Source organism: Parasteatoda tepidariorum, chromosome 4, assembly GCF_982258835.1.
Source record: "Parasteatoda tepidariorum strain Cologne lab strain chromosome 4, Ptep-v5.0, whole genome shotgun sequence".
Classification (NCBI taxonomy): domain Eukaryota; kingdom Metazoa; phylum Arthropoda; class Arachnida; order Araneae; family Theridiidae; genus Parasteatoda; species Parasteatoda tepidariorum.
Genome location: NC_141758.1, coordinates 70,954,074 through 70,979,538, shown reverse-complemented (window position 1 = coordinate 70,979,538; position 25,465 = coordinate 70,954,074). Strand labels below are relative to the sequence as shown.

The following is a 25,465-nucleotide window of genomic DNA, read 5'->3' as shown; positions in this document are numbered from 1 at the left end:
ATATAAAAAATTTAATTAAAAAATGTTTTTTTTTCTTTTTAAATTGTGGCTTATTATTATCCATATTGGCATTTTGCATAATTTTAGGTATCATTGCTGGCACTGGCTAAAGGGGGAAAAGCATTACTTAGCAGCTATAATAATCAATTGTGACGACCAAGCAATAGTAGATTATTAAATTCGTACATGACTGCGTCTTTAAAGAACGGCAATCTTTATAGCGCCATCTGCAAATTATATAGATGACGAATGAAAACAAGTTTTTATGATGTTTTCAGTAAGTCTTAACATTCGCAAAAATAAACAGTTAAAAGCGTATCAAAGTTGAGTCACATGTTGAATCACACTTCCGATAAAAACAAAGAGAATGGATATAAATAAAGACTATCTTTATATCTATGGATTTAAATGAAAACATTGCATCATTGATGAAAACATATGCTAAAAAGAAGTATCTATTGGCTTCCGAATAAATTTTAATGACAAGTTAATGAATTAACTAAGAATACTGTGTTGCATTTTATTGATACTTTATTCTGCTAACTTATATGTTCAACGAAATGCTTCATAATTTAAAAAATGTTTTCTATTTTATCCTTTTATTTTCTTTTGTGAATTGTTCCCAAGATCTCTATTGCAGGGATGAAAATAATCAATTTGTTGACTGGTAACTTCTTATTTTTATTCGTAAAATTTTTATGTTGATAATTGCTTATTACTTTTTAATTTTAAAATATAAAGCAGTCAAATGATAAAAAGGATTTCTTTCAAGTTTTAATGCAATTTATTTTCTTGGAAGTAATCTAGGAAGAATTTATTCTTGCCTTTGTCTGATACTACATTGTACTAAAATTGAATAAATTGAATGTACATAAATATTGATGTATTTTAGTTTTTACACATCTGAAGATTTATTTAGACTTTAAAGTTAGGGTTTCAATTTACTTTTGCTATAAACAGTTATTATTTTAATTACGTTTAAAGCAAAGTATAATGTTTATTTAACGTTACTCAATTAGATGTTCATTTAGATAAGAAGATTAAATTTAAATGTAAAAATTATTTATTATTTTTATGATATTTAAAAATGCAAAATATATGTGTCCATATTCAGATGTATAAAAAAGTTACATTAGTTTACGATTGCAATACTCTTTTGGTAGATTATATAAAGGCTTTGCTTGAATTATAATCTGAAATGTAATGTTAAGAAAAAGAAATAAGCTCTGAAAATTGTCTTTATTTATGCTTGAACTATATCTAAATATCATACTAACTCATAGTTATATGGGAAGCAAGATTGAACGTAAAAAATAAATAAAAATTAAATAAATAAGTAAATAAAAATTAAAAGAGAGAATGAAAAGTAAATAAATGAAAAAAAAAAAAAATAATTAATAAAATCTAATTGAAGGATTAGCTGCTTTACATTAATTTTAATCGTGTATACTAAGTGAAATTCTGGATTTTATATTTTAAAGTTTAATTCTTGGATTTTTATACAATAAAATTAAATTCATATTTAATATGATTTTGATATTCAAAACTGCTTACTTTTTATAAATATGCATACTAATATTTATATACATGTTACTATTTAACATTAGAGCATGACAGTGTTAAAAATGTTCACAGTTTCTAATAATTACGGTGAACAGTTGAAATTGTTTTTAAGTTTCTGTTCTATTCTCATAGATTGTTCTTAAGTTCCTATACTTTAGGAAAGAGGGAGCTTTAATCTATGTGCCATATTGTTTTACAATCTTTTTTTTCTCAATATTTTTATCTAAATACTTGTCAATTAAACTACAATATTTATGAGAAACCTTGAATTTAAGTATACAAAAGGATAATATACAATAAATGATTTCTTTTCTTTATTGAATTATAAGAGATATATTATTTTATTTGATTATTATGTTTTAATTTTGCATTTAATTAAGCGATTATTACTTGATACATTGTTATGAGATATAATAATTTTTAGATTAATTTCATATTTAAAATCTTTAAAATACTTACTTTATATTTTTTCTAGGTATGTAAACTACAAGCTTCCTAAAATTGAAAAAGGTTATTCTGGAACTTATCTTTCAGAAGGTAAAGCATATACTTATATTACTTCTAACATACCTGAATACTGGGCACTTTCTTCCAATAGCATCAATAGCAATGCATCGATGCTTGGTTATACAGTGCAACATTTGTTTAATGTTCAGAAGGTAAATTTTTTTTAAATTGTTGTGTGCTAATTTTTATTCAAATTATTATACCTACGCTTTGATATATCTTGCAATACAGTAGAGCGCTGATTATCCGAACTGCTCGGGACTGAACGTGGTTCGGATAAAAAAAAATTCGGATAATTGGAAAGTTGTTTAAAATCTAGTTTAGATTATTATTATTTATGCACTAACTTCCCTTCACACTTTGTCCAGATTTAGAACTGGCAGTACTATCTAAAATAGCTCTGTTTAAAAGTTTTTTTTATTTCAATTTTTGAATATTTTTTGCTTATTTTTTTTAGTTTTCTTCATTTTGAATTTTTGTTGTTGTCATATTTCAGCATTTTATAATTTTTTTTTGTCAATTATTGACTTTACTACATTTTTCTTTATTTTTTATTGCAAAAGAAATCCAGAAAAGACTTTTGTTTCAAAGAAGATGCTCTTTTTTAAGCAGCCATATCCCTTATTCTTTTTAAATAAATCCGCTGAACTGGATCAACATTATTTTGACGTTCTAGCCAATTCATTGCATTTTTCTACATGAGAAGGTCCACTATCTTGAACTTGATCACCTTCTTCCTCTTCGTCTGTGGAATTCCGATTTTCATTCAAAATTTCAGCAACGATTTCATCATTATTTAAAATTTGAAATCCTGGGACGTTTTCTGTGCATGGACCAGGGTTGGGTTTTTGCCGTCAAAAACTGGTTTTTGACATGACAGTGGTAAAAACTGTGTTTTTACCGGTAAAAACTGTCAAAAACCTACTGTTTTCTTTCATTTTTGGCATATAGCGGACAATAAATTTTTTTCACTGAATTGCCCTTATAAATGAATGTTGTAAATGATTGCTATTGAATTTGCAACTATATACATGTTTTCATATAGAAGGATATGCATTCATACGGAAATATTGTAATATACTTATTGAAAATAGTGATACTTAACTTTCATCATTATAGCTTGATTTGCAAAGGATTCAAAATTTTGCTCTTAATTGTTAGAAATAAACAAACAAACAGACAAAAAAAACTTGGAACTATTAATAAATTCAAGAACTAAAAAGAAGAATTTAAAATTTGGCATTTCTTAAATATTAGAAATAAGCTAAAAAAAACTTTCAAAACTTGTAACTATTAACTAACTCTAAGTCAGGAATGACTTGACATTCTTCAGTAATGTAATATGCCAAACAAAATGATGTTTGGAAATGTTGAAAATTTTGTTTAGCATCCTAATATTTTACTTCAAACAGTATGATTTGATATAATCATGTTGGGAAAATGCAAAAATCTGTTCTTAAATATCTTTTAACAACTTTTTTTCTAATTTTATTGCCCAAAAATGAATTAATTTTAAATCATAAGCAGTTAAACTCAAGTTAAAATACAGTTTTATCAAAATTGTGTTTTTGACAGAGGGTTTTTTGACATGACGGTAAAAACCATGGTATAAACCGGTAAAAACCGTCATGTGTCAAAAACTTGCCAACCCTGGCATGGACACCAGTCTTCTATTTCTTCTGCTGCATAACCTGGCATATTTTCAGTCAGAAGATCTACTGGTTCCAAATTTTAGAAAAATTGTTGATTAGTTAAAAAGTATTCTAAACTTGAAAAAAAAAAAAAAAAACTAATTCAGACATAGTTCGGATAATTGGATGTTCGGATAATTGGGGCTCTACTGTATCTAGAAAAAGCATCAGATATTGTATATAGTGTTAAACCGCACTTTTTTCAAAGTGTAATTGATTGTTAAGGATTTAGTTTAAAACTATTTTTTAATATTGATGGGTACTTTACATTTGTCCAGAATTTTTGTCAGCTAATAGCAGAGTTCTTCCTAAGTGTAAAATAGGGTCGGATATTTTTTTTAAAAAGGGTATTTTGAGTTTTGAAAGGGCACTAACCACTTAGCATCGTAAATATGTAAAATGTGTAATATTATGTAATAATTGAATTTTTAAATTTAACTCTCATACTATTTTATGAGTATATTTCAAAAAATAATCCTCTCTCATTATTAAAATATGAGAAAAATTTGTAGTTTATAAAAATAATTAAAGGCACGCTAAAGGCAATCTCTGTGTATATTTTTTTCAACAAAAAGAGAACTAACAAAAAATGATTAATTGATAAACAGTTTGAAAGCTTTTTCTATAATTTGAACTGAAAATTATGAAAAAAATGAACTTTTAAAGGTTTAGTTTTTTTAAAAAAGCTATTTATTTAAAAAATAGTTTTAAAATTTAAAATCTCTTAAAAAAAATATTAATATTCTCCCTCCCCAAAACAGAATTGTATTCCAGTGTCTAAATATCAATTTCATTTCTAAAGGGTATTTTATTTTGATAAATTTTTCAGAGCTCTTATTTGCTTTCGATTTTCCTTTTCCCAAAACTCTTTATTTGTACAAACATTAATTATTATATAAATTCAAGTATTGGAAATATTTCTAATCAAACTCTTAATATTTCAAGTCAGAGTATTAATAAGTTAAGATGTTCAAATTTGAAAAAATAATGAACAACTGATTTTTAAATTTTTTTCCTTTCAATTGAAATAACCAAATATATCTCATACGGATAAATTGTTTTAACAAAGAATACAGTATTGATTTTATTGTATTGATGTAAAATAAAATTTTTACTTTATTTCTTTATTCTATTCTTTTATTGAATATTGAATATTTAAATGCTTGTTCCTTTTTTTTTTTTATCTATCTTGTGTACAATTAAAATACAGGTTTTAAAAACTTTCATCTATAAGTTTTATTATTTCATTTTTAGAAAACTTCTTATCTCCTTTATAATGATGAACCACCTTTTGATAATGGAACTGCCATCGGACACTTGAAAGGTATGATATATCATTATTGTTGTTAAAATAACTAACTAGATATCTTTATTAATGTTTGAATATTCTAATTTATTTTTAGAAATATTAAGATTACCTATTTGTAGAGTTTTATAGTTTGCAATCATCTCAAAAGCAAATTTATTTGATGTGCTTAGATTTAACAAATCGATGTATCTTGGTATGTTTGTCAAAAAAAAAAAAAAAAAAAAAAAACTTTATTTGCTTTCATAATTGAAGCAGAAAAAAGGCAAAATTTTTTGAGTACTAACATGCTGCTCTTTTTCAAGACAATATGTGAATGATGAAAAGAAAACAGTTAAAAATAAAAAGAGGCATAACACCAATGACAGGATAGTAATGGAAAACAAAACAAGAAGAAAGACTGGAGTAGACAAAGAGGCAAAACTAAATATACATTTCCATACAGTATGCAGGACTAAGGGAAAATGTTAGTCAATTATTTTGAATTGGTATTTGAATGATTGAATTAAGACTTAAAAATACAGTGTAACGTCCCATATCCGGACGTCCCTTTTCCGGAAGGGTCAATTTCCCGGACACTTTTTAACAATCAAAATAAACAAACATTTCTTCATCTTCCCCACTCTCTTAAAAAAAAAAAAGTATTTTGACAGGTTTTTTCCTTTCTTAGCTTCTAGTGATCTATGCATTAAACCCATAAATCAACAGAAAAGAGAACAGAAGATCTACCAAGACTGTACCGTTAGTAACACTCCTCCTCTGGAATGCAGGAAAGGAGGGGGGGGGGGAGATTTGTTTTCAAAAGAGCACAATTGAGTCCCCTCCCCACTTCTTTCCTGTGCAGCTGGCTAGTAAAAGAGGCATTTCCTGGAACCTTTTTGATAAAGTGTTAGGGAAAGAAGTACTATGAAAAAGGGTAAACACAGCAAACGTTAAAGTGGAGGGGGAATCCCCTTTAGTCACACAAGAAAAAATAAAGAGAACCCAATCAGCATGCCACGCCTTTATGCTTGATTGATAGCCAATGACAGGAGAGAAAATAAGAACTTGTCACTTCCCCCCCCCTTCAACTTGAATGACAAGTAAGAAGGAAATGAATTTTGCTTCTTCACCTACCCACCTTAGTGAATGAATGACGGGAATTTCCCCTTCTTGCTTGAAACGCTCTAGTTCAAAATGGCGGAGAGAGCAATTAATATTTTCATAACTGTAAATTTTTTTAGTTTCCTATATTTATTTTTATAATAGCAATAATTATTTTTTTTAAAATATTTTGTTTTTGATTGATTAGATATCATTCTAATACTAAAACATTATTGCCCGAAAAATAATGTTATTTAATTTCTGCTTCTTAGATTCAGATCATTTTAATCTCTGTTTACCTTGGGGGTCTATTATACGGAAAAATCGATTATCCGGACTTCGGAAAGTCCCGCCGATTCCGGATACGCGACTTTCCACTGTATCAAGAAAAGGAAAAAGGGTAAACACAGCAAACGTTAAAGTGGAGGGGGAATCCCCTTTAGTCACACAAGAAAAAATAAAGAGAACCCAATCAGCATGCCACGCCTTTATGCTTGATTGATAGCCAATGACAGGAGAGAAAATAAGAACTTGTCACTTCCCCCCCCTTCAACTTGAATGACAAGTAAGAAGGAAATGAATTTTGCTTCTTCACCTACCCACCTTAGTGAATGAATGACGGGAATTTCCCCTTCTTGCTTGAAACGCTCTAGTTCAAAATGGCGGAGAGAGCAATTAATATTTTCATAACTGTAAATTTTTTTAGTTTCCTATATTTATTTTTATAATAGCAATAATTATTTTTTTAAAAATATTTTGTTTTTGATTGATTAGATATCATTCTAATACTAAAACATTATTGCCCGAAAAATAATGTTATTTAATTTCTGCTTCTTAGATTCAGATCATTTTAATCTCTGTTTACCTTGGGGGTCTATTATACGGAAAAATCGATTATCCGGACTTCGGAAAGTCCCGCCGATTCCGGATACGCGACTTTCCACTGTATCAAGACAATCTGATATGCTCGAAAGGAAAAGAATTTTGGTGGCAACAAAGTTAGATTTGTGTTTAAGGTTTCAACAATGTGCGGCTTGTAGATGATACATCAAATGTTTCTGTCATCTAAATTTAATCTAAATTTTGGGGAACTTTTTGTTGCCTAATCTATCTCAGATTTCATCTTGACCCTGTGGCAGAATTTTTTTGAGCTATCTGCGACATAACTGTCCAGCATCTTTCTGCAAGATACTTTAAATAATAAAAAACATATATGTTACTAATTTAAAATAACAAAAGTTTGTGTAAAAAAGTGTTTACAAAAAAATATATATTTTTATTTAATTGAACATGTAATAATTTTTTATTCTAATATTATAGGTGATATTCTCGCATTTTGTAGGGGATGGAACGTACAAATTATTTCTTTCCTTGCTTTTTGTAAATAATCATCACAATAAAAAAATAATTAAAAATCAGGAGATCCGTAGTAGTAATTGCCGAAAAAAGATAGACGATGAAATTGCTCGAATCGGACTTCTCAAATGCGTGTTTCCTTTTGAGATTAGGTTGTTGTAATAAATAACATCATATAAAAATATCTGATTTAAAAATTATGGAGAAATAAATAGCTATAACTGCCAAAAATTCGATAGAATTATTATAGAATTATTATTCAATAGAATTTTTATTAGTAGTAGAATTATTGCCTTAAGTAAATAATCAAATTCACGTTTCGAATTTTTCATATTGTTTGAAATATATCGGGATATTTAAAATCCATGTGAAAATCAATATCAATAACTGCCGAAAATACAATCGAAACATTACATCGATTTACGATACTATTGGTGTAAATTGAACACGTCAAAAAGTGATTATCTAAATGCATGATTCAAATATTAGGTGTAAATTTCTGTAGAAAAGAAAAGTATATATTTTTTTACTTTTCAAACGAAAAATCTTTCTGCAGGAACTCTGTACCGTTCTGAGACGATGTTGCTGTGTCGTTGCGATTCTGTCACAGGGCATCTTGATATGTTTTATTATAATGATGAGTGGTTTGTATCATAATAATAAATTCTGTTTAAGCAATTTAATTATTTGGGTTTTAAAAGTAATGCTAGGATGTAAAAAAACCCCCAGTTAATTACAGTTTGAAACTTATTCTTTTTTTTTTTATAATCAAACTGTTGTAATCGCAATGGAGATTGCTAATTTAGTTAGTATATGAATTATACTAATTATGAAACATGTTTGTTTTATTTTTTCATGTTTGAAACTTTAGGTATTGTTGCATTTGATGGGACTTCAGGATTCTGGATAGTGCACAGTATACCAAAATTTACTGGTATTGACAAGTATGAGTATCCTAGCAATGCCCTAGAAAATGGTCAAAGCATTCTTTGTATGTCATTTCCAGCTTCAGCCTTAAATGCTATTTGTAAGTCAATATCATTGAAAGTTATGTTTTAAAAATAATTTTTATTAAATGTTTAAATACATGTTTTTGAATCAACTCTGAGTTATATTTGATTTTAATTTTAAACGGATATTAAGTATGTGCTCATATTATTTAATAAAACTAATATTTCTATGGAATTTTATTCAGTATAAAATCAATATATTTCAAGCAATGGAATAATAATGAAAAAGTATTTTTATTTCCAACTATGTTTAGTTTTGCATTCTAATATTAATTGAATACTTATTGCAATATTTAGTTTCTTGTTTTGATCTCTCATATGAAGTCCAAGACAATATTATTAGGAGAAGTAAGATGTCAGTTTCTAGTTCAGACTTTTAAACTTTTTTCAAACAGACTTCTAAACTTTAAAATTATTATTTTTTTTCTGGACCTAAACTAAAAATGGATACATACAGTAGAGAACTGTTTTATCCTCTAGGATAAAAATTGGAAGAGTTTTTCTGCTCGTTGAAGTAACTGAAAATGTTTGGTTTGGAAGGCATCGGTCCAACCTAGTTTGCTGTTCCATGATTGATAAAAATGCATATTTTTATAACTATTTCAAAAAATTTATCACAATTTTTAACTATGGATATCTTTTAAAATATTTTTTCTTATTCTTTAGCAGTTGAAATATGAAGAATATAATGATTTGCTAGAATTCATCATTGTTAAAGCATATTTTAAAAATTTAGTGACAATATTTTTATAACTATTTCAAAAAATTTAACGCCATTTTTAACTATGGATATCTTTTAAAATATTTTTTCTTATTCTTTAGCAGTTGAAATATGAAGAATATAATGATTTGCTAGAATTCCTCATTGTTAAAACATATTTAAAATTTTAGTGACAAAACCAAGAATGAATAAATCATTAATGAATATTATTATAAATATTATAATTAATATTTTTAAGATATGAAATCTTAGTTTTAAAGTAGACTTTTGATTATGTGGTATCTTGATTTTCTTACACATTTGGTTATTCAATGACCTCTTTACTTAAATATTATATGTGCGAATATATAATAAATGTGTTAATATGAGAATAATATTTGAGATGGAAGCAAAACATCCTGAATTTTATTTTAAATAGATTTTTCATTGTGTTAGATAATTTTTTTTCTAACAGCGGGCGCTTGAAATTTAGTGACAAAACCAAGAATGACCAAATCATTAATGAATATCATAAAAATATTATAATTAATATTTTAAAGACATGAAATCTTAGTTTTAAAGTAGACTTTTGATTATGTGGCATCTTGATTTTCTTACTCATTTGGTTATTCAATTATCACTTTGCTTAATTATTATATATGAGAATATATAATAAATATGTTAATTTGAGAATAATATTGGATATATTAGATGTTCTGTTGAACAATCATGACCTGCTTTAAGTCTGAAATTAGCAACAGATTTCTTACAGAATGTATGACTATAGTCTTTACAACTTTCCTAAATCTTTTCCAATCGTTTTGAATTGGATAGTAATTCTTGCTCTGTTCTGTGTATTAATTTCATTGTAAATAGACTCTTTAAAGAACTTATAGAGAGTGGCAAAGTTAGCTGTTTTTCCTGTGTATCCATCTTTTCTAAAGAATCTGCTTTCACATTATCATCTATACCTACATGTGTTGGGATTCATTGAAATACTATGACTTTATTATTATTTTTAAGGGATTTGATTGTTTGTTTAATATGTGAGATTTGTGTGGCATAAAATTCTGTTCCTGAGTTTTTATTGTGTGAAGTTTTTAATCTTGCAAATGTTCCTAGAGATTGTCTCTTTATTTCTGTGGTAATAAAGATTACTGTTATATTTCCGCATGGCCAATAAAGGAGTGTTTTTTTTTATTGCACGTGTGATAATTCGAAGTACTTGTTTTGTACCCTCTCCAAAAAGTCTATTTTAGTCTTAAGTCTTGTGACTGTACTTTGCTTCCATATTTGATGAATATTTTTATGTATGCTTTATAAGTTTTGTTTAGAGTATATTGATTACAGCCCCATTTGGCTCCTGTTAGTCTTTTCATCAGTTCTTTTTTCGACAAGTATTTGATGTGATCTGCAAAATGCAGTCTGTTTTCCAGGATCACTTCTAAGTATGTGGGGTTATTACTATTATTGAAAATTGTATTATTTATATAGAGGTTCAAGACAAATTTTTTGTGTGTCGTATGGTGAAAATTTGGTAAGTTGTTTTTGACGCATTAATAAATATATTATTGTCCTTTTACCAATCATTCATTGTTTTCAGTACTTCATTCAGTGTTCTTTCAAGTGTTTTCTTTTAGTCTTGTTGTTTTCTTGTGTTTTTTGCTTTTTTTCCAAATTACTACGCCAACAGCGAACAGGCACAATTCTATGTTCTTGATTTTTTTAAGTTTAAGCACCAAATCGTTTATATAAATATTAAATAAGAAGCAGCTGGTAATGGCACCTTGAGGTAGTTTTATTTTGCTCTGTTAGTATTTATAATCTTTCTCATTCTAGCGAGTTTGGCTCCATTTTTCGGCAGACCAGTTGATCATTTTACCTCTGATACTATGACCATGATTTTATTTAAACCATGTACATTTTACTTGTCGAAGTTCTTTTTCAAAAGGGAACAGGCCAAGTAATTTCAGAGCAATAATAATTTAAAAATATTACTTTTTATTTGAAATAACAACTTTATTAATTTGTGCTTTTATTGGATAATTTGTGATTTTATTATTTATCTTTTGACTGCTTTTTTTCAGAGTCAAATATTTAAATCCACATTTTTCGGATTGGGATATCCTCCTCCTCTGAATTTTGTTTAATAATAATCAAAATTCGTTGAAAAAAAAAGTGTGTTCATTCAAATATTCTGTTTCGTTTTGTGACTTAAAATGTCACCTCTAATTTACTCATATATTCAAGACCTCAAATTAGAAACTTTCCACGATAAAATCATTATATCTAAAGTTATTCCAATCTTCTTTGCTATTCAAATGTCTTTCACGCTGTACAAGATATAGTTCAATTAATAAGGTAGTATTTTGGCACTTTCTCAGGGTTAAATTAATTTTAAATAAAAAAAAAAAAAATCAAAATGAAACTAAATTGTTATACTATGCTATGTTGTAACTAATGTTACATTTAGGACTTTAATTTATGTAACACACTTTTTACTGAATGTTTTTAATTTTATCCTTGATGATTGGTAATTGCTATTATTTTTCCAGGCAATCAGTTATTGTTTTCTCATCCCAAAATTTACAAATATGGAATTACAGATGAAGTTCTAGGATTGCTTGATGATAAAGCCCGGACAATTTTCTCAAAAAACCCTAATTTTGTTCATAAGCCACCATTTGAAAGTAATGTTGCTCTAAAAAGTATAAATCAAAAGTCATTTGTTAGTTTTGCTAAAGACAATCAGTTAGTAGAAGGTAAGAAGAGAAATATATCAATTTTTGTATATTTTATTTCATGTGAATAAATTACAAGCTGTTATAAATTCACTAGATTAAGTAATATTAATATTTATTATAAAGTAAACTGACATTCAAAGAAATTTTGTTATGTAAACTTTGCTTCAGCAGTCAATTATAATTCTATTTGTTTAAAATGTTTTTATATTTTTTAAAACAATGATTGAGGTATTAAGAGCAACTAGTGGGCTGCGCCCCCTGCTCTCTAAGGCTCGCCAACCCCCGAAAATTGCTACGCAATCTTATATGGTTTGCTTTGCAAACCAAGCTCGTTTCGCTCGCTACTAACTTAGGTTCATTGCAAACGCACAAAATTCTAAGAATTCAAAACAATAATTCAAATCCATAAAACAACTTTAAAAAAAAATACATCTTTTTAGTAAATACTAAGTCATTAAAATAAATTTGAATTCAAATAAATGACATGTAATTCGTTAAACCTATTAGAAATGTGCTATAGTATAAAATCTTAAGATAAAATTTCTAAAACTGATATCTCTTTAAAAAGGTTAAAATTTTGGCTATAATAAAGTCTATTAAAAATTTAAATAAGTGAATTGCAATGGAAAAACCTGCATAAACAAAACATTATGTTTTTAAAAAATAATAACCATGAACGAAAAGATTACTCACTTCTGCCTAGCTTAATAGTATGAGATTGCAGTAGCTGAATTGAGCAACCTGCTGATACTCTCTCTGGTTATTTCAGTTTCCATTTTAAAAGCGCTATATGTTGAGCCACCTAAGCAAGATTTGGCATGTGACATTTTTAGCGACAATCATTGGTCGATTTTCTAGCCTTGCCATTCGGGGAGTTGTAATGAGGCTTTTTTTTGTCGCAGTGTAAGAGAAATATATTTATAGATAAGGGTTTTAAGCTGATCAACTGGGGGCACATGAAGCAAAATTTATTTAGCTCCTGAACTATCAAGTAGCATGAAGCAAAAAGATCCTTTCAGGTTTGAAAAAATTCTGCAGTATTAGGAAGACGATTAATTTATCTTAATGCTATTTACTTTATTTTTCTTATTTAATTTTTATCTTTTTATTTATGCCTCAGTGCAAGTTTAAGGTTAATTATATTTATTTCCTTTTTCATTTTATGTTTATAGCAATGGATTTACTGTAGGGAGAGAAATGTTATTTTTAGCAAATATTTTCAAGTAAAATGACTATCCAAACATATAAATGATACGAAAAATTCTATTTTTTGTAAAACTTATTGCAACTATATAATTAAACCGAAATAGTATGTGATAAAATTCATTTTCTGAATAGTAAAAGTTAACTTTTGTAATAATGAAAATTTGTAATTTTATTATATTATTTAATTATATACTTATTCATTTATGCATTTTTTTCTCTTCGTATCGTTGGTAAGCTTTCTATACTGGATATAACTCAAAATGCATGTTTGCAAAAATGAACACAGCAAAAATGCCTTTCAACCCAAATTAAACAACTAAACAGGAAATTTCATGTTTACTTTTTCTTACTTATTTAAACACTAAGTAAATTCCAACAATTAAATTTACAACTACTTTTATAAATTTATAGGACCCGCAGCAATTTTGTAAAAACAACTGTTGACTTTTTAATAAAATGTACCAAGTGATTTAGTAGAATTGACTATATCATATGAATTTTTTTGATACACTTATTTATTCTTTATAAAGCAAACAATACTTATAAAAGAAGTTTAAAAAATGGAATCAAATGCTCTGTCCATTTTCGTAAGTTGCTATGACCAATTGCTTAAACACTCATTTTTAGCTACATTGATTTTTGTAATAATTTATTAAGAGCTGTGTCTACATTTGTAAGCATGCATTTTTAGCCATGTCCAGTTTCCTACGCACACATTTTGAGCTGTGTTTATTTTTGAAAACTATTTTGAGCCGTGTTTGTTTTGGTAAACACATTTTTAGTTATGTCTAGAATAAAAAGCTCTCTGATGATATGTGACTCATTCACGCCTCTTTCAAATAGGATTTATCTACACCCTAACCATTTTATTATTACAATACTTATGTTGGGTTCAACATAATATGTTCTAGTTTTTCAATCCCTTATCCAAAAATGTTTCTTAAGCAAATGCTGTCCTTGTATCAAGTTTTTATTTGATAAAAAAAGTTATCAGCTTTTTTGAAAAATTAATTTTGAGAAATTGATTACAAAAACATTTAAATGTCTTTTATGACTCTCAAAAGCTAGCATTTATGTAATTTTAATTTTTTACAAAAGAAACAAACCTCTAAAACCTCATTCTTTTCATTATTTGTAAGGCCTGTTTTAATATATATTGTATTATTTAAAATTAAACAGCAGTATTTAAATCATTGTCTAATGTAAAATGAAATAAAGATGATAAAATAAGTCCTGCAATTTTAATAAACCAAATTTGTGCAGCTTTTATTCATAATAGTAAAAAAAGTAATTATATGGCTTTGTGCAAGAATAATATTTTTCATACTAAATGCTTCAGATGAATTTTGAAAATAGACTTGCCAATTAAATTCACAAATAGCGAACTCTATTATAAAACAAAAACTAAATTCGTCATTATAGAAATGAAAAAACAAAGATTCGTCTTGATAGGACACACACTAAGAATGTCCCCAAAAGACTCAACTAGAGCAGGTTTGATATCGGCATCGGATGAGAAAAGAGGTTGGCTGAAACTGACCTACACACAAATGATAATAAAAGAATAAGGCATCCTGGGATGGCTCAGCTGGGAAAGTGCAAGGGAAGTGGCTTTTGACAGGCAGAGTTGGAACACTAAACTTGCAGCTTCATGCATCACCAGGCATAAATAGTATTAAGTAAAGTCACAGACTTTTGGTAAAAACTAATTGGAATTAAAAGACTCTAGGGGGCATGTAATTTTTCTCACTCTTTTTACCACACAAGAGATAACTGTTGTTACATTTATGCTTAGTTCTTGTACTAAATGAAACAGCTATATTATCTTTAGTCAAAATGTATGAAAAAAAAAATTAAAATTTTTTTGGTTTTTCTAGTTCTTACTCCAAGCGCCTCAATCACATTATCTTGCAAAATAATTTTATATTTCAAGATTTAGTTTGAAGTTATTTATCTTATTTTCCTTTCCAGATCTGTATAGCAAAATTGTTGCACCAGCATTGGGTACTTCATTGGCTACAGAAACATGGCGAAGAGGTTCTGGTGGTTACCTTCCACCCTCTTGTGAATCAAAATATTTAGTTTTAAACATTGAATCTATAAATATGACCATTTCCGACATAAATATCGTTTTCAAATCAACAGAAGATCACAGCAAATGGGCAGTTTCTATGGACAACTCTAAGCCCTGGATATGCATAGGAGACATAAATAGAATGGTAAGCTGAAGATTTTGCAAATTTATTATAATTTTTTTTTCAAAATCATAATTTTCCAATTATTTTGCACTTTTATATGAATGACTTTTATTGAGATTTTTGAAGTATGATTATGGTTATTTTAAATACATGTTTTCATACATGGTTATTTTAAATACATATTTTAAGATCATGTTTTCATGTTAATATACTCGTATGTTAAAAAATGTAACATTTAAAAAATTAGCGTGATTGAAAAATTTTGAACTTGTAATGACAAAATTACTGTCATGTTGTTTTTAAACATGGCTGTAATTAGATTTTTCTAGTTAGTTAATTTCCAAGAGAGCCAGTTATTTTCTTAGTTAGACAGTTATTTTCTAAAATTTTAATGGTATTCAATATTTAAATTTATTTTGCTTTTTACATTTATTTATTAAAATAGTACAAAAAGTCATGGTTAATAACTTTAAATTCATTTCATCTTTTTTCTTCATCCTCCACTTAAGAGCCAAATAATGGATTGTAACTCATAACGGTTCAGAAAAGTTTCATGAATAATTATAGTCACATAATAATAATGATCTAACTAATTGTAACTAACTGATAATTATTAGAATGTTGCAAAATAATTAATTGGATCAAATGAATGAAAGTTTCATGCCATTTATGTGTTGGCATTGGTCTGTTAAGGTTTAAAAATTGGTGGCTGTTGTTCAATCAATTTTGAATTAACTTTTATTCCATCAGTTCAAACTGCACCAGTGAAAACTAATTCCAAAGTAATTGATAAAAAGTAGCCAACTTTATCTAAGCAATTCATTGTTTGGATATTCATCAAAAAATTAAGTCAAGGATAATTAAAATAAATTAGAGGGATTTAATTGTTTAGCTGAGAAAAACTGAAATTTTAACCTACAAAATGTTATTAACTTTTATCCTTGGCAATTTAACGATCAAAATGAATTACTTTTAAAATGCACAGATAGTATTTTAATGATGCATATTAGGTAGTTGAATAAATGTTATCTAATCTAGGAATTAATGATTTTGGTTATATATCTCAAGAAAAGATTTAAATTTATGTAAGAGCATTACAAGTCAATAAGTGGCATGCTATGTGCTATTTACTGAAATTTGTGCTATTTATCTGTGGAAACCTTTTGTTAATCCTTTGTAATTTTAAGTGTAGGGGTAATTAGTACAAGTGTAGGGGGAATTTGTGAAATTTTTATTTATACTGCCATGCCTAGTTTAGTAAAAGACTCATGTTTCTTAATATACAGAGGTTGTTAATCTATGTTTTATGTAATTTGTCTGAAATTGCAATTGAAAGAGTTTTTGGTATGATGAAAAAATTAATAATTTATGTTAAATTATAGAAATCACAAGGAAAACGAGGTGGTGGTACTGTATGCTTCGAATCCAAACAAGTTTGGCAGGCTTATTCTTCTGTAATTTCCAACACTGACAAATGTCCTGTTACTTGAATTTTAAAAATTGAGTTTATTTGTTGTCTTTTTTTTTTTATACAAACATGATTTGATATAAACATGCTGTGTGTTTTTCTTTTAAGAACTAAATTGTGAATCTTCATTAAATTAAATGTTTATTTATTTATTTAATTTATTGGCTAATTTTTTAGTGCTGTGAAATATCTGAGTTTTGTTTTACGAATTTTATTATTCTCCTTCAAATATTATATGTGAATTGTCAACATTATTTTAAACAATAATATATTAAAAAAAATCATTTTCATTATAATTACTTGTTTTGTTATGTATTTGAATGTTCTTAAAAATATTGATAAAGCAAATTGTAGATAAATAATATAATTGCAAATATATTTGTCAAATTTTTTTAAAATCTAAAAAAAAAAAGTTAAATTCAAAAATTTAAATCTTCTGGGGTAAATGCTCGTTATCTTAAAATTTTGATGTGGATAAACAAATGCTGATGTAATGTAAAACATGATTAAATTTCATGGTATTAAGTAACACTATTTTGATCAAATTATTTTTGCAAATTGAGGTTATAAATGTCCTAATTATTTTCGTAAGTTGAGGCTATAAATGACCAAATTATTTTCGTAAGTGGAGGTTATAATTGACAAAATTATTTTTCTAAGTGGAGATTATAAATGACCAAATTATTTTTGTAAATTAAGGTTATAAATGACCAAATTATTTTTGTAAATTAAGGTTATAAATGATCATTTTATTTTCATACGTTAAGGTTATATGCAGATTGAGTAAATTTAGAGTTGGTTTATGAAAGATTTGTATTTGAAACATTTAAAATACAATACATGTAATGCAATATGAAATTTCGCAATTACTTTTCTCATATTAATTTAGAGTAGTTTATCAATTTATCTATTGGTAGATATCATATTTTCATAAGTTATTGATCTGTCCTTTTATTTAAGTATTAATGTAATATTTATCTATTAGAATTTCATTAGATCTGTTCTATTATTTTCATTTTGTATGTATTGTCATTTTTATTTATTGCCCAAAATTGAAGCAATTTGTGATTGGTATTATTAGTAGTATACTTAAGTATTATTTATTTTCATATCTTTTTGTGATTTGTTTGTAAAGTGTATAACATAATTTTTTTAAACCATGTCTTATAGATCTCTAGTGTGATTTTGGTATGAGATTTAATTTTTTAAAACAATTTTACTGAAGATGAATTGAAATTAAAACATAGATTTTGTAAATTATCTGTTGTTTCTGAATTTGATGCTTCTCAATTCATTGTAATCTCCTTTTATTTCAATTAATTTATTTTTGTTGGATTTATAATAAAATATGTTTTTGAAAAAAAATTTTTTTTTAATGTGTATTTTATTTTTAGTTTGACTTTTTGTTTTTATCTCTAACTTTTAAGTCTTGATATTAAATGTTAAATTTTCGATTTCAATATCATATTTGTGTATTGGTTTGCTAAGAGGGAAACCCTGAAAAGAATCTTTTATTATTGACTTAAGAACTAATGCTATTAACTGTATTTTTATATTTAATAGATATTTTGTATGATAATAAAAGTGTAATCACTCTTTTTCTTCTTTTTTTCCATTTTTTTCCCTATCTCCCCAAAGTAATTATTGTAATGAAAACAAAAACTTTTTTAGTTATTTCTGTTTGGTTTACGTAAAACAAATAATGAAAATCATGATGAAAAATGTATTTAAGCAGAAAAATAACTATGCCAGGTTAGTTTAAGAAATAAAATATCTCCTGAAAGTCAAAATAAAAATTGATGTAATTTCTGACATTGCTAATTGAGGTAATTCTAGCATTGCTGATTTGGAAGCAACAGAAGTGAGAATGGCTCATTTCTTCTGTGTTCTCTTTTCTTCAGTGTTCTTTTCTTTGAAATTCCCAAACCATGTTGTATCTTTAATTTTATATTTTTCTAATCAAAACAATATGCTAAAAATTTAAAAAAATTTCTGAAATTTAAAAAAAAAAAACGTGTATTTGCTAAGTTTAAGCTTGAAACATTTTTTCCTAAGTATAGATATTTTGATTTATATTCAAATTTCTTATGAAATCAAATGTTTTCAGAATTGAAGTGATTTTAATAAGCAGTGGGTACTGTATCGTTAAAGGAGGTTGTCTCCATCCATCTCGGGAGTAAGAACAGGGAGTTAAGCAAAATTAGTTTGTCTGCATTGAATTAATTGCCTCTTATACAAGCCACCATGCAGCTTTTTATAATTTTTCATCAGATAGCTTGTAGGTAAGTAATCTATTTACGTCGCACTAAGCGACGGTCTGGAAAACACCCCTGAAGGTGATGCGAAGACATGACATCACAATTTTGATCCTCTGTCGAGGGGATGACTCCCCTGCTTTGGTATCCCGATCTACCTGCGTGCGAAGTTGAGCACTTAACGATAGAACAGTTTAACGAGGACTGATACCACGCACACCGGTCCCCGGCACGCTGAGCAGAGTGATCACCCACCCACTTACTGACCGCAGCCAGTGATGCTTGAGTTCGGTTCTACTGGGTCTTTAAGATCAGTCCACTGCGGAACTTCAGATAACTCATAAAACTCTGTACGTTTGAAGGGGAAATAGCCTTATGTTCTGGTGGCTTAAGACATTCTTTTATTAATCTATTTTGAAGGTCAATGACAATCACCGACAAAAATGTGACGCATAAATTCTTAAACTCGGACTGTCATTTTAGTGTTGGTTTGACGGCACCGGCATTCAACATACTAAAAAGTACTGACCCGATATCATAGATAGTTGAAAACTTTCGCAATGCACTTTGGCGCTCTGTCTTTATTGTGATCCACTTTTTGGTCGATTTAAAAGTTCCTTCGGTTCTCCTGCTACCTTACTGTCTTGATGGGGCTCATCCGAACTTATTCACACCCCAAATCTTGAAAACTTATAAAAGAACATCAGTTTGAAACCATTGGCAAAGTAAAGAGGCTTGTACTAAGGCTCTAAAGGACTTTGTGGAAAAGGATTGTCTTTTTTTTCTTAGATGGTCGGAGACTATTGAGCAATCACGTAAGTAACTGCCCTTATGAAAAAATCGAGGTATAAACGAGGTATATTTTAAAGGTATAAAGGAGGTTGTTGTTTAAATACGTCGTAAAGGTTGAAAAGGGTGCAAATGAATACCTCAAAATCAACCTCAAATATACCTTAAATATACCTCCAGAGGTATATATGTTTCAGCCTGAAGTATATTTTTTTACACTTGTGGAAGTATTTATTCAACAACCTAAGGTGTGTCATTTTACACTTCAGGTTATTATAAATCTACCTCAGGTGTATTTTGTTCGACATCAGGTAATTGTTTTTCAACCTCAGGTATATAATTTTGTGCTTGTAGAGGTATATATTTATCAACCTGTGGTGTGTCGTTTTACACTTCTGGTTGTTATAAATCAACCTCAAATGTATTTTGTTCTACCTCAGGCAATTATTCTTCAACCACATGTATATAATTTTATGCTTGTAGAGGTATATATTTTTCAACCTAAGGTGGGCCATTTTACACTTCTGGTTGTTATAAATCAACCTGAAGTGTATTTTCAACAATTGGAAAGGTTATTTTTAATTAGCACCATGTGTTCCATGTTCTACCTTAAGTTATTATTTCGTAACCTCAAGTATATATTTTTGTATTTTTAGAAGTATTAATTTATCAACCAAAGATGTTTTTTTTAGCACTTACGAAGGTGAGGCGTTATACGGACCACCTAGTTTATTAATTTTTAGACTCACTATATAAAAAATATAATATATATATAAAGATATTATATATATTATATGAAGAATAATGTACATTACATTTTTTTCACTAGTAGAGATCATTTATCAACATGAAATTTTTAATATTAAACCTTCGGCAGTAATTGCTTCTTTTGTTAAGCTATAAAAGAAAGTTTCAAATGCATAATTCTTCTATAATTTTAATAGATTGGTTTAAATCATCTTAAAATAACACTTATCCAAATTCTACAGTTAGTAAAAATTATTTATGGGAACTCATACTCGTATTTTTAGAAGATAGTTGTCTAAGGTGCTTGAATTTTTAAAGCTATAAAACTACAAATTTAAATGATTAGTCAGCTGAAATTCAAAGTTCTTTTATTTAAAACTAAAATTTCACTTTTTTTACAAACCAATAAAATTATTTTAAAAACTGTTTGCGTTTACATGTTGAAACTTGTAATTATTGGAACCTAAAAGGAAAAAAAAAATAAATCAGTAATAAAGTCATATTTACAATAATAGTGGCAGGTCTTAAAATATTGGAAAGTATTTTTTTTATCATTTAAATTAACTGGATGAAATTAATTTTCCTTTTCAGATAAATATCTTCTGCCATTTCTATTCAATCCTCGTAGCTAAAAAGCATGACATGTATCACAGCCACAAAATAAAATACACTGAAGACAGTATTACCATTAACAACATTTACAGAAATTCAAATATACAGGGTGTTTATAAAGTCTCGGACCCATTTTGATGTTTAATAACTCATAAAATAATAAAGATAGATTAAAATTAATAACATGTATGGTTAGATAGACTCAAAAACTTTCATGAACCTTGTCAATGAACTTCCACGTGTGCCCCCTTCGTCGCACGGAGAATATCAAGTCGATAGTCAATATCACGCCAGGTAGCGGCAAGCATGTCGGCATCCACAGAGGCTATTGCGGTTGTAATTCTGGCTTTTGGGCCATCAATGTTCGACACGATCCTCCTGTAAACATTGTCCTTTATAAATCCCCAAAGAAAAAAGTCTAGCGGCGTAATATCAGGTGATCTGGGTGGCCAAGGAATTGGACCTCCTCGCCCAATCCATCTTCCTGTAAAATGGTCATTCAAAGAACTACGAACGATGATACCCCAATGAGGTGGTGCACCATCTTGTTGCAAAAAGACATGTAGCTGAAGCTCTTCTAGTTGTGGAAATACGAAGTTTTCCAACATGTCTAAGTATACGACTGATGAGATTGTCTTTTCTGTAAAAAAGAAAGCTACCTCTCGTGAAATTGACTATCGACTTGACCCCCTCCGTGCGACGAAGGGGGCACACGTGGAAGTTCATTGACAAGGGTCATGGAACTTTTTGAGTCTATCTAACCATTAATGTTATTAATTTTAATCTATCTTTATTATTTTATGAGTTATTAAACATCAAAATGGGTCCGGGACTTTATAAACACCCTGTATATTTGAATTTCTGTGAATGTTGTTAATCTTGTTGTTGTTTCCAATCTTGTTATGCAATTTTAACACTTTTTATTTTTCTATACATCTGTAACATTATGGTACTTGTAAGTTTAATAATTAAATTTCCTTCCCTTTCTTTTTTAAAAATCTTTAAACTCAATAAACTTAGTCTATATTTTTCAACTTTTTGCCAGACTTCATGAAACTAGCAGCTTTTTTTTAAATTTTTGACGCTGATTCTGAAAAGGACTTATGTTATTATCAATTACATCAGAGTTTCTTAAAAAATAGTTATTTTAATAATTTTTAATCAATGTAATCAAGAATCTACAATTGTTTAATAAATTAAAATTTTTAGGTTATGTACTAATTTTTATTCTTTTTTTACACTCAATCGAATAGAACAAATTACAAGCTGCTGAGGAGCATTTATTTTAAAGTTGTGAGTAATTTTGTGAGGAAAATGTCTAAGAGAGAATGATTTGAAATAATACTTTTAAAATAAGTTGAGTATAATATCTCCTATATAACTTATAATACCGAGCAGAATAAAACTAATAGTTAGTTGTTACGAACACTTGTTTAAATATAAATACACATCCCATAGGATGAAACTCAAAATAATGCATATTACTTTCAACAATAAATGTTTTTATTTGCAATTGATTTTATTCAATTCAGGATTAAAATTGCATACTATACTGACTTATTTCTAAAATATTTAAGATTTCCGAAATTCGCACATTTTTGAAGTAGTGAACCATAAACAGCTGCATGAAAAAGCTCATAACTTTGAAACAAATTGTCATATAAACTTGAAATCGGATTTAATTTCATTCTGCCCAATATTCTAATAAGTAATAACAATCTGCTTAGTAAATAATTAACGTGGGTAAAATGCGAGAAAATAACATGTAGTGAAAATAGCAGTTTTGTGATCAAACATGAAGAAGTGAGCTAGTACAGTTACTAGTTTTCAATTATCAAATATCTAGCAAATTATTGTTATCAACAATTACATAAATTCTGTAGTTTATTAGGAGAGATTACTTTTTCTTTTAGGTATAAATTCAGAACTATATCCTAGGGGAAGGCTGAGCAGTAGCTTGCTTGTCTCTTCTTCTGCGCCGCCGCGCATGTGCTATTTACAGCCTAGGCCATCTCAGTAATATCAGGGAACTGTGGATAAGCTCTGTAAATATATATATATATATAAACAATAATATAAACTTTGCAACAAATATCTAAACGATAAGCATACAGCTATAGTAGAATTTCAAAGCAAAATTGCTATTTTAAAAATTTTTCAATTTTCAATTATTTATTTATAAGAGAAATTGTGAACATTTTTCTCAATTAATCAGCGTGCATACTGCTACGTTAAAGCAAAAATACATTTAAGCAAAATAAAAAGAATAGTTCTATTTTACTGAACTACAAAAAATAAAATATACTGTGCATAACCTGCTGTAACGATTCACCAGTAATGTTACCCAAAACAGTGACGAGAAATATTTCGGTTATTCTCTCTTATTGCTAAGCCTACAACGATAGCCTCTAAGAATATCCTCCAACTTAAATTATTTAAGATCAGGACGCGTCGTTAAAACAAAAATAATAAAATTTAAATTTCAAAATTGAAGCATATGTGATTAAAAGGGATAAAACTAAATTAATAAATGTCAAGCACACTTACCGAATTTCGAATAGACTTTCGATTGTCAACACACACGCCATTTGCCGGCTCGCATGGAACTCTGGGAAGTGAGTTAGTTAATATGAAGTGTACTTTAAGCAACCTTAAAACAAGCTTAGGTATAAATAAAATGACTTCAACACCTCAATAAATACCTCACTCTCTTTAGTTGAAATAAGGTATATTTTTTTATACCTCATAAATACCTCAATATCGTTAGTAGAAAAAAGGTTTTTTTTTTATATCTCGTAATTACCTCACTCTCGTTAGTTGAAATAAGGTTGATTTTTTTATACCTCATAAATACCTCTTTTGTTACAAGTGTAAGAGAAACAACCTCGTATACCTTAAAAATCATCTTATCAGTCTGGATGATTTGAAGTGAATTTAAAACAACCTCAAAATACCCAAGACAAAATTTATGATGGTACCATCAAAGGATTTTGATGGTTTATGTTGGTTTCAACAAGATTCTTGATGGTCCAACATGTGTTGATGGCCACCATCATACAACAATTTCCATCATGGTTTGTTGGTTTTTGATGGACCAACAAATTCCAACATAGCAAGATGGAAAATGTTGCTGTATTTCTATGATGGTAAACCATCAAGTAATGTTGGATTTTTCATGGACCAACAGTAACCATCATATTATGATGGATTATGTTGTATTCCCTTTATGATGGTCAACCAACATGGTATGTTTACTATTGATGGACCAACAACAGTCATCAAAATATGATGGAAATTGTTGGTTTACATTTATGATGGTCTACCAACAAGTTATGTATATTAATGTTGGCCCAACAATAACCATCATATTATGATGGAATATGTTGTATTCCCTTTATGATGGTCAACCAACATGGTATGTTTACTATTGATGAACCAACAGCACCATCAAAATATGATGGAAATTGTTGGTTTATATTTATGATGGTCAACCAACATGTTATGTATGTTAATGTTGGCCCAACAATAACCATCATATTATAATGGAATGTGTTGTATTCCCTTTATGATGGTCAACCAACATGTAACGTTTATTATTGATGGACCAACAAAAGCCATCAAAATATGATGGAAATTGTTGGTTTATATTTATGATGGTCAACCAACATGTTATGTATGTTAATGTTGGCCCAACAATAACCATCATACTATGATGGAATATGTTGTATTCCCTTTATGATGGTCAACCAACATGTTATGTATGTTAATGTTGGCCCCACAACAACCATCATAGTATGATGGAATATGTTGTATTCCCTTTATGATGGTCAACCAACATGTTACGTTTATTATTGATGGACCAACAAGAGCCATCAAAATATGATGGAAATTGTTGGTTTATATTTATGATGGTCAACCAACAAGTTATGTATATTAATGTTGGCCCTACAATAACCATCATATTATGATGGAATATGTTGTATTTCCCTTATGATGGTAAACCAGCATGGTATGTTTACTAATGATGAACCAACAACAGCCATCGAAATATGATGGAAATGGTTGGTAAAAAATAGTTATTGCAAATAATAGCAATAAAACTGTTTATTACGATTTTAAAAAAATTAAGAAAGGTTCATTTATTTAAGTACCCAAATGCTCGATTAAAGAAGATAAAATTTTTATGCATATGTACACTACGCTCGAGCTTTTAATTAATAAACATAAAGT

General features: G+C 28.1%; 1 protein-coding gene and 1 long non-coding RNA gene across 2 annotated transcripts; one reads left to right on the top strand and one right to left on the bottom strand.

Moving 5' to 3' along the window:
* The first annotated feature begins 267 nt into the window (after positions 1 to 267).
* On the top strand, positions 268 to 18,197 carry LOC107438334 (deoxyribonuclease-2). The gene is made up of 7 exons (XM_016050606.4): positions 268 to 667; positions 2,039 to 2,222; positions 5,016 to 5,085; positions 8,378 to 8,533; positions 11,772 to 11,978; positions 15,138 to 15,385; positions 16,747 to 18,197. The coding sequence occupies exons 1-7, from the start codon at positions 549 to 551 to the stop codon at positions 16,852 to 16,854; spliced, it is 1,092 nt and encodes a 363-aa protein (XP_015906092.1). The 5' UTR covers positions 268 to 548; the 3' UTR covers positions 16,855 to 18,197.
* Positions 18,198 to 20,974: 2,777 nt separating this feature from the next.
* LOC147811049 (uncharacterized) lies at positions 20,975 to 25,339 on the bottom strand. Its single transcript, XR_015433131.1, has 3 exons — positions 23,783 to 25,339; positions 23,137 to 23,278; positions 20,975 to 21,086 (listed from the first exon to the last, which is right to left on the bottom strand). It is a non-coding gene; the product is annotated as an uncharacterized LOC147811049 (long non-coding RNA).
* Positions 25,340 to 25,465: the final 126 nt, after the last annotated feature.

Coding starts and splice junctions, on each gene's coding strand:
- LOC107438334 (XM_016050606.4), top strand. CDS start 549: ATGTTCAACGAAATGCTTCATAATTTAAAAAATGTTTTCTATTTTATC. Junction 5,086..8,377: donor TGCCATCGGACACTTGAAAG/GTATGATATATC, acceptor TTGAAACTTTAG/GTATTGTTGCATTTGATGGG. Junction 8,534..11,771: donor TTCAGCCTTAAATGCTATTT/GTAAGTCAATAT, acceptor TTATTTTTCCAG/GCAATCAGTTATTGTTTTCT.